We start from the raw sequence: 16,308 nt of genomic DNA, 5'->3' as shown, positions 1-16,308 counted from the left end.
CAGATTTCACTACTGACCAATTCTTTGTTTTGAGAATTAAAATTACTTATAATGATTAGTTGTTTAGACCCATTAGGTTTATTTGGGCATTTTATTGCCACCAGCAACTTTCAGAAAGACTCCAGTTCAATTCCTGTCTAAGATGTGAGGAATCTTTATCTGGTCTCTTCTGACTAAAGGTGAGTTAGCTGGTCTCATATGGAGATAGGGGTTTTTTCCTCCTGGAAACTCGGACTTTTCGTCCCCCAGAACAGGCAAACCAGCCCTGTGAATGCACATGGATTACAGTCAGAATTACTGCCCTTAGGGGATGCAGCAAGTAGTGGTGACCCAGCTGCATTAATTAGCTATAAGCCCCCTCAGTAGGGAAGGGGAGATGATGATGATAAGCAACTGATTCATTAGGACTGTCTATAACAGCATCCCATCATGTATTTGATGTTATTAGACTGCAAATCAGATAGCTTCAAATTCACAGCTGCATGGAAACATGCTATCAATATTGCAATCATAGCTTTCTACCTTAACTGGACTCAAATCATCCAATATTATTAGCATTACACCCCCCCTCCTCTACTATCTTGTCTAAACTTCCTAGAAATACTGTAACCTTTACACTCACCAGTTAGTATATCTGCCTCTGAGAGTCAGGTCCCACTAATGCTGATAATCTGAGGCCACAACATGTTTACCAAGACAACAAACTGAATCCATTTGTTCCTGATACTCCTGTCATTTGTGTACAGACGGCAAGTTACCTCCGTGCTTGTTTCTATACTCACATCTGTAGTCTTTGTGGGCCAGCTAAACACCTTTCATATCCCTGTCAATATCTAATGCTTCACTTATACAGACATCTATTTAATAATTCAAACCTGGATGAGCACAGATTCATCCTTTTGTCAAAATAATCTCCATGATTAAGTATATTTGTACCATTAACATAGCTGCATAACTCAGTAACTGTTCTGTATAGATTTTAACTACAGCAGTATAAATTGGGGAGAGGAAGATGCATGTAGCAATAAGGGAATGGAATTTCTAGAATTCTTGAGGGACAAATATCTTAGGCAATATGTAATAGAGGGAAGAAGAGGTTCAAGAGTTTTGGATTTGTTCATAGCATCAGAAGAGTTGATAATAACTGAGATGACATCTCTCTCACCGGTTGGAGAGAGTGACCATCAGCGAGAACGGTGATGAACAAGCGAGAACGGTCAATGAGTTTAAGGAATGGTATGATAGACTTTGTGTTTCCTAGGATAGACCTCCCACGATGAGTCTTTTGACTCCTTGGAGGCCTAAATAATAATAATAATCGAGTTTCCTCACACACTCTCTCTCTCTCTCTCTCTCTCTCTCTCTCTATATATATATATATATATATATATATATATATATATTAGGTCTCATACCAATAAATAAATTCTTCAGACTCCTGATATCAAATGCATTCAAATGTACACTGTCCCTCTTATGTAAATCTATTCTTCCTTCAAATTCACTTACATCTAAAAACTTGCAACCTTCCACATCCTATGCATCAAATTGTTTGCCATCACAGACCTTCTTTTAAATTCATTGCTGTCATATTTTGGTAATGTACTATTTTCAAAATTGCTCTTTTCACTGTTATTACCTCTTCCTCCAGTCTTGCATTTACTTTCATACTATTTTTATCACTAGTTAAATTATTTGCACCTACTAGAACTACCATCTCTTTTACTTATAATACACTTCTTTTTATAATTGACTTTATTTACTTGATTATCATTATGTTACCTGATTTAGTGCTTAGTTGTTTCTCCTTTTGTTGATCACCTTTCTTGTCCTTCCTTCCAATCTCTAAAGGAGAATGTAAGGATGGATATTGGGAAGTGATTGAGGAAAAGGAAAGATAACAGTAGTGGAAAGGTTGTCAATGTGGCAATTATGAGTTGAGATAGAGAGTGAGAATCATGAATGGTTTGCTGGCAGAGCTATGTGAGGAGAAGGGAGTGCAGTTTGTAGATGTGTGTCATGTATTTGAAGTAAGAATGGAATTGTACAAAAGTGATGAATTGCACTTGAATGGCTTTGGAGTAAGTGAGTTGGAGAAACTGTTGCAAGGAAATGCAGTGTGTGATGCAAGCAGGAGATCAGAAGTAAGAGGTGAAGCGAAAGATCAGGAGAGTGGAATGGAAGAGACTAAAGCCCACAGTAGGAGGCTAGGTGGACAAGGAGATATGGCATAGGGAGAATGGATGTTGGAAGTAGTAGTGAATGCATGTATGCGGATGGTCAGCATAGGAATGGATTGGGAAGTGAGGGGATAGTTGAGACTAAGGAAATATATGGGGTAAGTGGTGATAATGGTGATTGGGCAAGGGCTATTGTGGTGGAGAAATTACAACCAACAGGTAGATTAGGTAGAACTGGTTATAGATATAAAAGTGAACTGCTGTGTTTATTTACAGAAATAAGAGAGGTCAGATAGTTTCTGATTAAGTTTATTCACCCAAAAATCATTGGGATAAGTGAAACGCGGCTGAATGAAGATGATATCCTGATGGGAATAGAAATGGAAGGATATACAGTGTTTTTTGTGAAGATAGAAAGGATGAGAAGGGAGGGGGGGAGTACTACTGATGATAACAGAGGAATTGTGTCCACATAAGGTAGATATGAAAGAGGGATGTAGGTGGCAATGGTTTTGAGACAGTGTGGTGTGAGGTGGAGGTTGACAAGAAGACATATTTATTTACTGTTATTATTTATATGGGTACTCCATTGAGTCAAGACTCATTGTGGGAGACCCACACTGTGGTGAAAGAGGCGCCCGTGGTGGACGCCTCTTTCACCACAGAACCTTTGGGATTGAGATACACCGAAAAACAGTCATTTAGGTATAAGATTTAAAATTATTAAATCAATGATAAATGAAAATATGGTATGAATTATAAAATAAGAGTTGAAATAGGAATATAAAACTACTATAAAACCAAATAAAATATAAAGTGAAATATAACGTACTTAAGAAACCTGAAATTGTAGTAAAAATATGTGTGCACAATTTAAAATACTGTTAAAAATAGATCCAATGTAAAAGAGGAATAATGAGTTAAAAATAAAATGAGTTAAAAAGAGAGAATGGGAATAGTAGAAGAGAGGGAATGAGAGAGAGTTATGGGAATAACACAAGAGGAGAGAATAGGATAAGTGGAAGAGAGAGAGTTATGGGAGTGATGGAGGAGGAGAGAATGGAAACAGTAGGAGAGAGGGAATGGTGAGAGGTGTAATGTATGGTGACTCAATGATCCGTGGTGTGCAAGATAGGATGCATGAGGAGTGTTTACCTGGAGGAACAATAGAGAATGTGGCTATGACAGTTAAGAGCGCTGAAAGGATGGATGAGATGATTGTGATGGTGGGCACGAATGACTTGAGAGGCATTGTAAATTGGGCGGTGAGAGATCTGAGATTTTGCTTGAAGTTGTGCAAAAGAAAATGCAGAGAGGGAAGATTGGGTGTGTGTGTTGCCCAGGTATGATAGTGACGAGCTGAGCAGAAGAGCAGCAATACTGAATCACATAATAGCCAGAATGTGTGAGAAGAGAGAGTTGGAATACATGGATGCTTGGATGGCATTCGAAGACAGAAGGGAACTGTATGCTAGAGACTGCTTGCATTTGAATGAGGAAGGACAAAGGCATCTGGAAAGATTGTTGTTTTCTGAACGACTCAGTGTGTCAATGCAGGGAAACTAGAGTTCGCAGTATGGATGGTAGCAGGGATGGCCTCTTGTGGGAATGGGTGCTTGGGGAAAGGGGGATGATGTCAGGAAACATTGAGCCCAAGGGGGGATCGAGAAGGGACAATGATAGGTATAGAAGAAGTGACATTTTTATGCTCTATACTAATGCCAGAAGTATCTGAAATAAAGGAAATGAATTGGTGGTGCTGATAGCATCAACCTGGCCAAAGATTATTGGGATATCTGAGACGTGGTTGACAGAGCATGATATAATAACCGGAATTGAAGTGGCAGGGTACAGCATTTTTTGGCAGGATAGGAAAGGAAAATGTGGTGGTAGAGTACTGCTTATGATAAGTGATGACTTATGTCCTCTTAGAGTAGAGGCTTTGGATGGCAGTGACACAAATGGTTTTGAAAGCATGTGGTGTGAGGTAGAAGTGGCCAAGACAGGATATTTAGTGGGGTGTTGCTACAGACCAGGGGGCACAGAGGGTGGGGACCAGGAGATGTTTAGGCAGTTCAGCTTGGCAAGTGCAAGAATAAGAATGATTGTTGTGGGAGATTTTAACTACAGCAGTATAAGCTGGGAAGAGGAAAATGCAAGTAGTAAGAAGGGGATAGAATTTCTAGAATTCTTGTGGGACAAATGTCTTTGGCAGCATGTGATGGAGGGAACAAGAGGTTCAAGAATTTTGGATTTGGTCATAGCATCAGAAGAGCTGATAATAAGTGAGATGACATCTCTCTCACCAGTTGGAGAGAGAGTGACCATGCGGTTTTGACTTAGAAGATGAACATACATGCAGGTGTATCAAAGAAAAGGGAACGTATGTGGAATTATAAGGTGGGTGATTATAGTAGTCTTAGGTATCAACTAGGGGCAGTTCCATGGAGGGCAGAATTGGAAGGCCAGGATATCATTAGTGCTTGGGAAATTGTGAAAGAATATTTGTTGGCAGCAGTGGTAAGCTGTATTCCACGGGTGAAGAAGCAGACACAATTTGGTGTAAAGTGGATGACAAACGATATCAAACAGGAACTTCAGTTGAAAAAGAGATTATGGAAAATATAGAAGGAGAGAGGTGGAGGACAGATACACGAAGAATATAAGATGAAGACCAGGAGAGTGACCAGAATGGTGAGGAAGGCAAAACTGGAATATGAGAAGATATTGGTACTAAGATCCAAAGAAAATCCTAGGGAATTTTTAAGCTATGTGGCCAGTAGGCAGAGAAACGATTATGGAAGAATGACATTGTGGGATAAAAATGAGAATAGTGACTGATGCAGAGGACATTGTGGAGTTGTTCAATGAGCACTTTATTGGAGTATTTCATCCTGGAGAAAGTTTTAATACTAGAGGGATAGGGCATGATCAGGGTTAAGAGGTGCAAGAGGAGAGTGTGTTTCAAATACTGAGTACTCTGGATACCAATAAAGCTGTTGGACTGGATGGTATTTCACCATGGGTTTTGAGAGAATGTGCTAAAGAACTGACAGCTCCATTGATCTGACTTTTCAATAAAAGACTGGCTGAAGGAAAGGTACCCAGAGAATGGAAGGAAGGTAAGATAGTGCCGCTGCATTAACGCAGTAGCAGACTTAAAGGATCTAATTATAGGCCTGCTTGTGTGTCATCAGTAGTTATTAAGGTTTGAGAAATTAGTGAGGGACTATGTACAGCAATGGGTAGATGAGGGTAATGTTATCTGTGAGAATCAACATGGATTTGTTAAGGGGCACTCTTGCTTTAGTAATATGATTGTCTTTTATGATAAAGTGACAAGAGCAGTTGATGAGGGAAAGGCATATACTGCCATTTGCAAAGCTGTTTGACAGGGTGCCACATGATAAGCTGATATTTAAGTTGCAGCTAATAGGTTTAAATGTCGGGTTAGTCAAATGGATTCAGAATTGGCAGACTGATAGATATTAGAGAGTTCTGTGTGATGGAGCAATATCAAGGAAGCAGAAGGTTACAAGTGGGGTTCCACAGGGCTCAGTACTGGACCTGTGTTGTTCAATCTTTATATCAATGATATTGTCAATGAATTTGAAGGGGACATTCAGTTGTTTGCAGATGATGTGAAGTTTGGAAGCATTATCAGTAATCCATTTTAAAAAATTTATGGAATTTACAACCATGTTAAAAAAAACTTTTTTATTATCCCGACGTTTCGATCTTCACATCAAGATCATCATCTGGAGCGTACATAAATATACAAAGCCACCTTTAAACCTCCTGCAAAATTAAAAAGCTTACTCAACTCATCCAAAGACCCGCTCCCTCCACTAGCTCACCTTGGAGTATACCGGATTTATTGTACTTGCAACATACCATATATATAGGAGAAACAGGACGCACTATTCCTATTAGACAAAAAGAACATAAACGACATTAAATATAATAATTATGGTGAAGCTGGCCTTTCTGATCATGCCCTGAATACCTTACACAGAATTGACTGGAAAACCACCAGCTGTCTACATCACACTAGAACATGGTATGAACAGAAATTCAAGGAAGCCTGTGAGATTATCAGCAACCACCCCAATCTGAACAACAATGATGGTTTAAAAATCCGAAACATATGGAAGGTATATATTCGACCTTCCTCACCAAGAACAACTATAAAGAGGACTGTAGAAAATCCAGTATTGTAAATCAAAAATAAGAATTGTAATACTAAAAATAGGACACCAATTGTTTCTGAAAGAAAACCATCTAAAAGAATGTTTATTCCTGTCATTGTAAAAATAGAATTTAGCTTGCTGTAAAATTTTATTTTTTATTTTATTTTATTTTACTTATATATATATTTTTTATTTTTTATTATTATTATTTTATTTTCCCACCAGATGTCTCACGCCAGTAGAATAACATGTGATCAAATCATTGTTTCTCTAGCTTACAGTTAATGATGTAACTCAGCTTGTCCTGTATATTTATGTACTCTCCAGATGATGATCTTGATGTGAAGATTGAAACGTCGTGATAATAAAAAAAGTTTTTTTTAACTTGGTTGTAAATTCCATACATTTTTTAAAATTAATGCTGATTACCGTGTAACCCTAAAAGAAAGCATTATCAGTAATAGTGCAGATGTGGCAACCCTGCAAGAGGATTTGAATAAACTAGACAGATGGGCAAATAAATGGGGTTCTCAGTTTAATGCAGCAAAATGTGAAGTCTTGAGGGTTGGGATCCATCGATGGGAGGATGCATACTCGATTGGAGGAGCTGTACTGGAGGAGGTAGGGGAGACAAGAGATCTGGGGGTGATGATTGATAGAAAACTGAAATTCAGGGAGCATATTGCAAAGGTGGCGAGGGTAACTCAGAGAATTGCTGCAATACTGAGAAGGATGCTGACCTGCAGAGATAAAAGAGTTATCATTCCGTTGTATAAGGCCCTGATCAGACCACACTTAGACTATTGTTCTCAGATTTGGTTCCCCAAATGTCTACCCTGTAACTGTTGAGAGTCAGTTACAGGGTAGACATTCTCACTTGGTGGAACGGCATGTAGTAGCGATGACAATGGACCATTCCTGGAAGTTACGAAAGGAAGCTGTGCGCAAGAGAGTAGTTGAACCTTGGAATGCTGCATTGCCCGAGCGAGTGTGGTTGGTGTGGGGATGGTTAATGGGTTCAAGGAGTGGTATGATAGACTTTGTATTTTCTAAAAACAACCCCCCCCCCCCACAATGAGTCTCTTGATTCCATGGAGGCCTGGATAATAATAATAATAAAAAGGACATAAAAACCTAAAAATCATAGTAAAAATTAGAAGTGTGTACAATTTAAAATGATGTTAAAAATTACACGGTGAATGACCTTTTTAGTTTGGCCATCTTCAGTTTTCTAAAGATGGTCTAACCAAAACATATGCATTGATGTGAAGTAATTTATGCAAAATCTCATTTATTTGTAGGATTGTAATAATACACACATAACTAAATGCATGGAAGATAACTACATTATACACTATTCTATATAGGGTGATTCCACATTCCCTTTCATAAATTTTAAAATCATATTCTGCACCTCAAATCTAAAAAAAAAAAAAAAAAAGTCCCAATAAACATGGATCTGAAAACTTTGCATTTCTAAGATACAGCCCTTTGTAAGTGGCAATGTGAACACTGACAACTTGCAATGCCCATAGAAGGCAAAATGCCATGAAATAAGCAGAAATCTTGGTAAATTATGAAATAACTGCCAAAAGAAACACTGTTGTTCTTGCATTTTCCAAGATACTGCCCTTTGTAGTGCAGTGTGAATACCAACAACTTGCACTGCATATAGAAGGCAAATCATGTTATCAATCTCTTGGTAAATTATGGAATAACTAGCAAAAGAAACATTGTAGGATGATGTATTTACAGCATTTATTAAGAATTACCTCCATTGCCAACCACATTTCTGTTGAGATGGCTCACCATTGACAACCTTAACATGCTTGAAAACTCTTGACTGTTGTCTGATGGGAGTGCATGCTTCTTCGGCATGTTTCTGCTCATCGACATCCCCCCACTAGGATAGAGTATAGCAGTGATTTCCAGTGGCTTACAAATAAAAATCCTCTGAATAAAGGCCAAGCAATGAAGGACCATGGAATTGGTCCATGTATAATAATATTTATATTATTATATAACTTTTTTAGGGCAGTTATTTGCTTACGTGGCATATTGCTTTTTGGAGGCTTAGCCTTGTTTATAATACTTGCTATATCTAGTCGCACGTTATTGGCTCTTGCTAGCGGAAGATCGTGGATACCCCGTTCCACTTTCATCATAATTTCTAGTTCAGGAATTTGTTTGGGCGTGATGGCAAAGTTATGTCCTAGACTGAGAGCGTTCTTGGCTTCTTCAGTGAGTGTTTCTGACGATAGGTTTACGACCATGGTCTCGTCGAAGTTGCGGTTGGGACTTTGTATGTTGGCGCTTTTGTAGGAGATCAAATTTCTTTAGGTGTTTGCTTTTTACTTTTGTGAATTCTTTTTTTGCTGCAACTTTGGAGATGTGCTGTAGGACAGTCCATATTTCAGGATTTAACACGTTTATTAGTTCTTGTTGTAGAGCTGTGATAGAGCTGTTTAGCTTACTAAGCTCTATGCGAGTAGTGGCGATTTGTTCTCGAAGAAGCACTAAACTTGCCCATCAATAAATACGATGTGCCTTTGCCGATTGCAACTTTTCTTTGGATTTCAGAAAAGATGGAATTATATTGTTGTCGCGGCATCGTTTAAGGAAGGCGAACCTGTTCAATTTTCTGGACAATTTCAGTTTCAACTTACCGAACTGTCGCGCTTTGTATACAATATCTTCTCCATGCAGAATCATCAATCTAACAGATAAGCTTAGGTATCGATGGTTATTCATGACTTATTTTTCACGGTATTAACAACACCACAAACACTTTTATCAACAAAGATGTTTTATTAACGCTTATATTCGCTGATTTTCAACTCAGCATCATCAGAGCGACTAGATATAGCAAGTGATATAACGTGCGACTAGATATAGCAAGTATTATAAACAAGGCTAAGCCTCCAAAAAAGCAATATGCCACATAAGCAAATAACTGCCTTAAAAAAGTTATATAATAATAAAAATATTATTATTACAAAAGCCAATAAAGGAAATGCAACAGTTATCATGAATAAAGAAGAGTATAACAGAAAAATGCAAGATCTCATATGTGACAGTTTCACATATCAAATTATACATCGAGACCCCTATGATGCCCCAAAAGAAAAAAGTCCGAAAATTACTGAAAAAAGTGACATCATGGCCCAAAGAAATCATCAGGAAAATAAAACCAATTCATGTTAAACCACCCCGTATTTATGGATTACCAAAAATCCACAAAACTAATATTCCCCTATGCCCCATAGTTGATAGCATAGATAGTCCCACATATAAACTGGCTCGACATTTAGCCAAGTCGCTTGCCCCCCCCCCCCCCTACTGGCAACTCCTCTACTTTTGTAAAAAATTCAATCCATTTCAAAACACTGGTTAAAAATCTAATCCTAAAAGATTCAGACATAATGGTTAGTTTCAATGTCACCTCTTTATTTACCAATGTGCCACTTATAGACACTCTTGATTTAATCAAGTCTAAATTTCCCCCAGATATTTTTGAATTATTTCAATTTACCATGAATGCAGGTTACTTTACATGTGGGGGGGGGGGGAATTCTACAAACAGATTAATGGTACTGCTATGGGTTCCCCCCTCTCTTCCCCGTTAGCAAATTTTTACATGGAACACTTTGAAAACAAAGTACTTACCACAGCTACATACAAGCCACAAGTGTGGTTACGCTGTAGATGATGTGTTTGCCATCTGGCCCCATGGACAAGACACTTTGGATGCTTTTGTCACCTACCTAAACAGCCAACACCCCAAAATTCACTTCACAGTAGAAAAAGAATCAAATTACTGTTTACCATTTCTTGACACATTAGTCACCCGCCTTTCAGATGGATCACTATCTTTTTCTATTTACAGAAAGCCTACACACACAGGGAGATACCTACATAAACAATCACATCATCATCCAGTCCAACAGTACGGCATTTTAAAAACACTTACACACATAGCCAGAGCCATTTGTTCTAATGATACAGCTCTGACCACTGAACTCCAATACCTGTGCCATATGTTCTTAGCCAACGGCTGCAATCCCTACAAAATAGATAAAATACTACATAGGCCCATTACTCTGCCCTCCCCTAATACACAAGAATACAACATGACCATTTCTATTCCCTATATCGGAGGTACATCGGAAAAGATAGCCAAAGTATTGTTGAAACATGGACTTCGCACCACTTTCAAACCTCTTGTCAAGCTGGCAACTCTGATCCGCTCGCCTAAGGATAAACTTCACCCTTTAGCACACCCAGGAGTGTATGAAGTTCCGTGTGACTGTGACTTGGCCTATTATGGGCAAACGGGAAGATCAGTGAACATCCGCCTGGAAGAACATGAAAGATACATTCGCTACTATTACTATGGCAAGTCAGGACTGGCAGACCATGCTTTGGACACTCCTCCACACAGGATTAGATGGAGGAAAATGAATGTGCTATTTAGGAGTCGTTATAGATCTGAAAGATTATTTTTTGAGTCAGCAATGGCTTTGAAGAATTCTCCCAACCTTAACAAATATGGTTGCATTAATTTGCCAAAAATTTGGGTGCCGGTTATCCTAAGAAAAACTCCTGGATAACTGCTGTTTTTTTTTTTTTTTCCCCGTTAGAGGGCATCAAAAAATAGGACTTTAGATCTTTTGTCTTTTGCAATTTTGCAATTACATTGTTTCACTCACTCACTGTCGCGTTTACATGTGTGTTGGGCTCTGATGATGCTGAGTTGAAAATCAGCGAAATATAAACATTAATAAAACATCTTTGTTGATAAAAGTGTTTGTGGTGTTGTTAATACCATGAAAAATAAGTCATGAATAACCATCAACACCTAAGCTTATCTGTTAGATCAACTGTAGATATGTCTTGCACGTGATTCTAGTTGTGTACAATCAAATGATTCATCAAGCTGCATCTACCTGTTATAGCAAGCTGCTATTTATCTGCATGTTGTCAGCATTCATGCCACACCAACAAAGATGATACCTCAGAAATGTGAAATTTTTCAAACCCATATTTTTAATTGAGACCTTTTCATTAGGTTTAAGGTACAGAATATGCCTTTAAAGTTTATGAGGTGTGGAACCACTTTATTATTATTATTATTATTCAGGCCTCCATGGAGTCGAAAGACTCATCGTGGGAGGTCCTTCCTAAGAACATAAAATCTGTCAAGACTTATCGAGGGGAGATTCCCCCCCCCCTAAGAAACACAAAGTCTATCATACCACTCCTTAAACTCATTGACCGTTCTCACTCTCACCACTCCATCAGACAATGCATTCCACGTTTCAACCACCCTCCACGCAAAGAAACCACTCCTCACCCTCTTGCTCACAGTTTCCTTTCGTAACTTCCAGGGATGGCCTCTTGTCATCACTCCTTCCCGCTGTTCAATCAAGCGAAAGAACTCCCCAGTGTCAACCCTGTAACCACCTCTCAACAGTTTAAAAGTCTCAATCATACACCTCTCCTTCTTCTATCGACCAAACTCTGCAGTTTGGTCCATAGAAGAAGGAAAGTATATTCAGTATATCCACAGTTTGTATATTCATTTAACAAATTATATTTTAATTTTATTTTTACAATTCTGTACATATTTAATATGTGTCACTGACTGAACAGGAATTAAAATATTCTGTATTCACTTTATATTACATAGGTTTTTATAAGAATGCGAAATTTACAGACTGAGCAAGAGTATGAATGGCCTAAAGAAAAATTTCTCAATCGACTATATTTGATGAAGGAAATGTATCAGAACTATGAGAGTGGAGAAGAATGGGATGTTGAAGAGGTGATTTAATTCATTAATTCTTTTATATATTGCTGAAATATGATAAAAGTAGATTGTAATATGGTATGTATGTATGTATATATTATTAAACGTTTGAGGTAACACATCTGAATTTTACACCAAAGTTCACCTGAATTCAACGATATAGTGCAAGAATTTTAACTACCAATTTACATGCCTTTATAAAATTGTATTTTGATGTTTTCTAGTTTAAAATATATATAAATTTTAAACACTTTTTCAGTGTAAGTAGTAAATCAATTATAGAATAAATTGCCATAATTTGTTGAATGATATAACTTGTAATAGTAATGTAGCCATTTACCTCTTTTTCTCTCTCTCTCTTGACTCTCCATTTCCATTTTGGTTTGACTATGCATGCAGAAATTTTCAGAGGATGAAAACAGTATTAGAAACTCATATTATGGTTTAATGGAAAACAGTACAAAGAATGAATTAAACACAGGTTTAGTGGTTCAGAATATTTCATGTCTTTAACAGATTGCACTTATATTTTGTGTTTTGGATGCATTTTATATACAATATAACCCCCCCCCCCAAAAAAAAAAAAAAAAAAGTGGACAATGTTAGATTGCAAGACTAAAGTTCCAAGTGGATAACCTCTCACATCATAACCCATATATATAAGAAGTCGCTGGATATAGCATTTTTCGTCAGGATAGGAGGGGGAAGGTGTGGTGGTGGGGTACTGCTTATGATAAGTGATGACCTATGTCCTCTAAGAGTGGAGAATTTGGAAGGAAGTGAGCAAATGATTTTGAGAGCATATGGTGTGAGGTAGAGGTAGGCAAGACAGGATATTTAGTGGGGTGTTGCTACAGACCCAGGAGCACAGAGGATGGGGACCAGGAGATGTTTAGACAGCTAACTTTGGCAAGGGCAAGAAGAATGATTGTTATGGGAGATTTTAACTTCAGTAGTATAAATTGGAGAGAGGAAGATGCATGTAGCAATAGGGGAATGGAATTTCTAGAATTCTTGAGGGACAAATGTCTTAGGCAACATGTAACAGAGGGAACAAGAGGTTCAAAAGTTTTGGATTTGGTTATAGCATCAGAAGAGTTGATAATAACTGAGTTGACGTCTCTCCCACCAGTTGGAGAGAGTGACCATATGGTGTTGACTTGGAAAATGAATAGACATGCAGGAGTATCAAAGAGATGGGAACTTATGTGGAATTATAAGGCAGGTGATTATAATAGTCTTAGACGTCAACTTCGGGATTTTTCATGGAGGGAGGAATTGGAAGGCCGGGATATCACTAGTGCGTGGGAAATTGTGAAAGAATATTTGTTATCAGCAATGGTAAGTTGTATACCACGAGGGAAGAAGAGGACCCAATTTGGAGTAAAGTGGATGACAAACAATTTTAAACAGGAATTGCATGCGAAAAAGAGGCTATGGAAGAGATATAAGGAGACAGGTGAAGAGATGCATGAGGAATATAAGACACAGGCCAGAAGAGTGACTAGTGTGGTAAGGAAAGCGAAACTGGAATATAAGAGGAGATTGGCCCTAAGATCCAAAGAAAATCCTAGGGAATTTTTTAGCTATGTGGCCAGTAGGAGGAGAAATGACTGTGGAAGAATGATATTGTGGGATAAAAATGGGAATAGAATGACTGATGCAGAGGACATAGTGGAATTGTTCAATGAACTCTTTATTGGAGTATTTCATCCTGGAGGAGTCAGTTTTAATGCTAGAGGGATAGGACTGGTTCGAGGTCTGGAGCTACAGGAGGAGAGTGTGTTTCAGATACTGAGTACTCTGGATGTCAGTGAAGCTGTGGGACTGGATGGTATTTCACCACGAGTTTTGAGAGAATGTGCTAGGGAATTGACAGTGCCTTTAACGTGGCTTTTTAATGAAAGTCTGGCTTTGGCAAAGGTGCCCAGGGAATGGAAGGAAGGTAAGATAGTGCCATTGCATAAGGGTGGTAACAGACTGGAAGTGTCTAATTATAGGCCAGTCTGTGTGTCATCAGTAGTTGTTAAGATCTTGGAGAAAGTGGTGAGGGACCTTATACAGCATTGGGCAGATGAGGGTAATGTTATCTGTGAGAATCAACGTGGATTTGTGAAAGGAAGCTCTTGTTTTAGCAATATGCTAGCCTTTTATAATAAAGTTACAAGAACATTAGATGAGGGAAAGGCATATACTACAATTTTCTTAGACTTGGTGAAGGCATTTGACAGGGTGCCACATGATAAGCTGATATTTAAGTTGCAGCACATGGGTCTGGATGTCAGATTGGTCAACTGGATTCAGGATTGGCTGTCTGATAGGTATCAGAGAGTTGTGTATGGTGGAGCAGTTTCCAGGTGGCAGAGGGTTACAAGTGGGGTCCCACAGGGCTCAGTACTAGGACCTATATTGTTTAACCTTTATATCAATGACATAGCCAGTGGATTGCAGGGGGATATTCAGTTGTTTGCGGATGATGCGAAGCTGGGAAGGATTATTAGTAATAGTGCAGATGTGGTAGCCCTGCAAGAGGATTTAAATAAGCTAGATAGATGGGCAAATGAATGGGGGATGTCAGTTTAATGCAGCAAAATGTAAGGTCTTGAGGTTTGGGAAACATCGATGGGATGCTGCATACTCTATGGGAGGAATTATACTGGAGGAAGTAGGGGAGACAAGAGATCTGGGGTTGATGATTGATTGAAACCTTAAGTTTAGGGGACATATTGCAAAGGTGGTGAAGGTAACACAGAGGATTGCTGCTATTATGAGAAGGACACTGACCTGCAGAGATAAGAGGGTTATCATTCCGTTGTATAAGTCTCTGATCAGACCACACTTGGACTATTGTTCTCAGATTTGGTCCCCAGGATTTGAAGGGGATAAATTAACTGTGGAAAGGATACAAAGACGGATGACAAAGATGGTTTCAGGACTGTACAAGGATAGTTATGAGGATCGGCTGAGAGAATGTGGACTGCAAAGTTTGGTGGATAGAAGAAGGAGAGGTGATATGATTGAGACTTTTAAACTGTTGAGAGGTGGTTACAGGGTTGACACTGGGGAGTTCTTTCGCTTGGTTGAACAGCGGGAAGGAGTGATGACAAGAGGCCATCCCTGGAAGTTACGAAAGGAAACTGTGAGCAAGAGGGTAAGTAGTGGTTTCTTTGTGTGGAGGGTGGTTGAGCCGTGGAATGCATTGCCTGATGGAGTGGTGGGTGCGAGAATGGTCAGTGAGTTTAAAGAGTGGTATGATAGACTTTGTGTTTCTCAGGGGGGGGGGACCCCCCTCGATGAGTCTTGACAGACTTTATGTCTTAGGAAGGACCTCCCTCAATGAGTCTTTTGACTCCTTGGAGGCCTGAATAATAATAATAATAAATATGATATTTGTCTTTTCTCTATGTGCTTCATTACTTCCATTTTATTACCTATTATCTTGCAAAACTTCTTTTCTCTTCTTTTGAATCCATGTAACCCTCTGATTCATCTGTATGATGTCCACATTTCCAAAAAAAAGTTGATATTCTTTTAATATTTTTCTTGTTTATTGTACATGCTGCTGCTCCATAGGAAAAAAAAAAAGCAGATCAAATGAACTATTTAATTATTATTTATTCTAGTTTTTTTTTTAAACTTTCTTAATGTTACTGTATTTTATTTTCTTAAAGATTCATTTTTGCACTTTCTATTCTTCTCTTTTGTATTTTCCATCCTCTGGTAACTGAATGTCTAAATAATTGTAACATTTGACTTGTATAATTGGTTTTTCTACTTTGATTTTTAAAATTTGGGGTACATTTTCTTTATTTTACTATCTTTAATGAAAGGCCATCTTTTTTACTTTGTGGTTTATTTGATTTATTAATTTTTGCAAGTCTCTCTCTCTCAGCATTTTTAATACAGTTTCACCTGCATAATGAAGATTAATTATATTTCTTCCTCCTATTTGTACTCCATCCAGTTATTCTAAACTTAAAAAAAAAAAAACATTTCTTTACTCTACATTGTAAGTGGATGATATAACACAACCCTTTCTAACACCATTTTTATTTTCAAAATTTCTGATAGGTTGCTATTGATTTTTGTCTCTAGTTTGGTTTCAGTATATACATAGGATATTGGGCTT

General features: G+C 38.1%; 1 protein-coding gene across 1 annotated transcript in view; it reads left to right on the top strand.

Annotated features, from left to right (window-relative positions):
- The window catches only part of LOC150100217 (kinesin-like protein KIF28), a 308,018-nt gene that overhangs the window by 106,744 nt on the left and 184,966 nt on the right, over nucleotides 1-16,308 (top strand). Inside the window, exon 16 of the mRNA XM_090402612.1 lies at nucleotides 12,060-12,194. Within this exon, the coding sequence (XP_090258738.1) occupies nucleotides 12,060-12,194 (135 nt within the window). The remainder of the gene's footprint in view (nucleotides 1-12,059; nucleotides 12,195-16,308) is intronic.

Source organism: Typopeltis vanoorti, chromosome 13 (genome assembly GCF_054136105.1).
Source record: "Typopeltis vanoorti isolate ZY-2024b chromosome 13, IOZ_Tvanoo_1.0, whole genome shotgun sequence".
NCBI lineage: Eukaryota > Metazoa > Arthropoda > Arachnida > Uropygi > Thelyphonidae > Typopeltis > Typopeltis vanoorti.
This window is presented reverse-complemented; position numbering and strand designations above follow the sequence as displayed.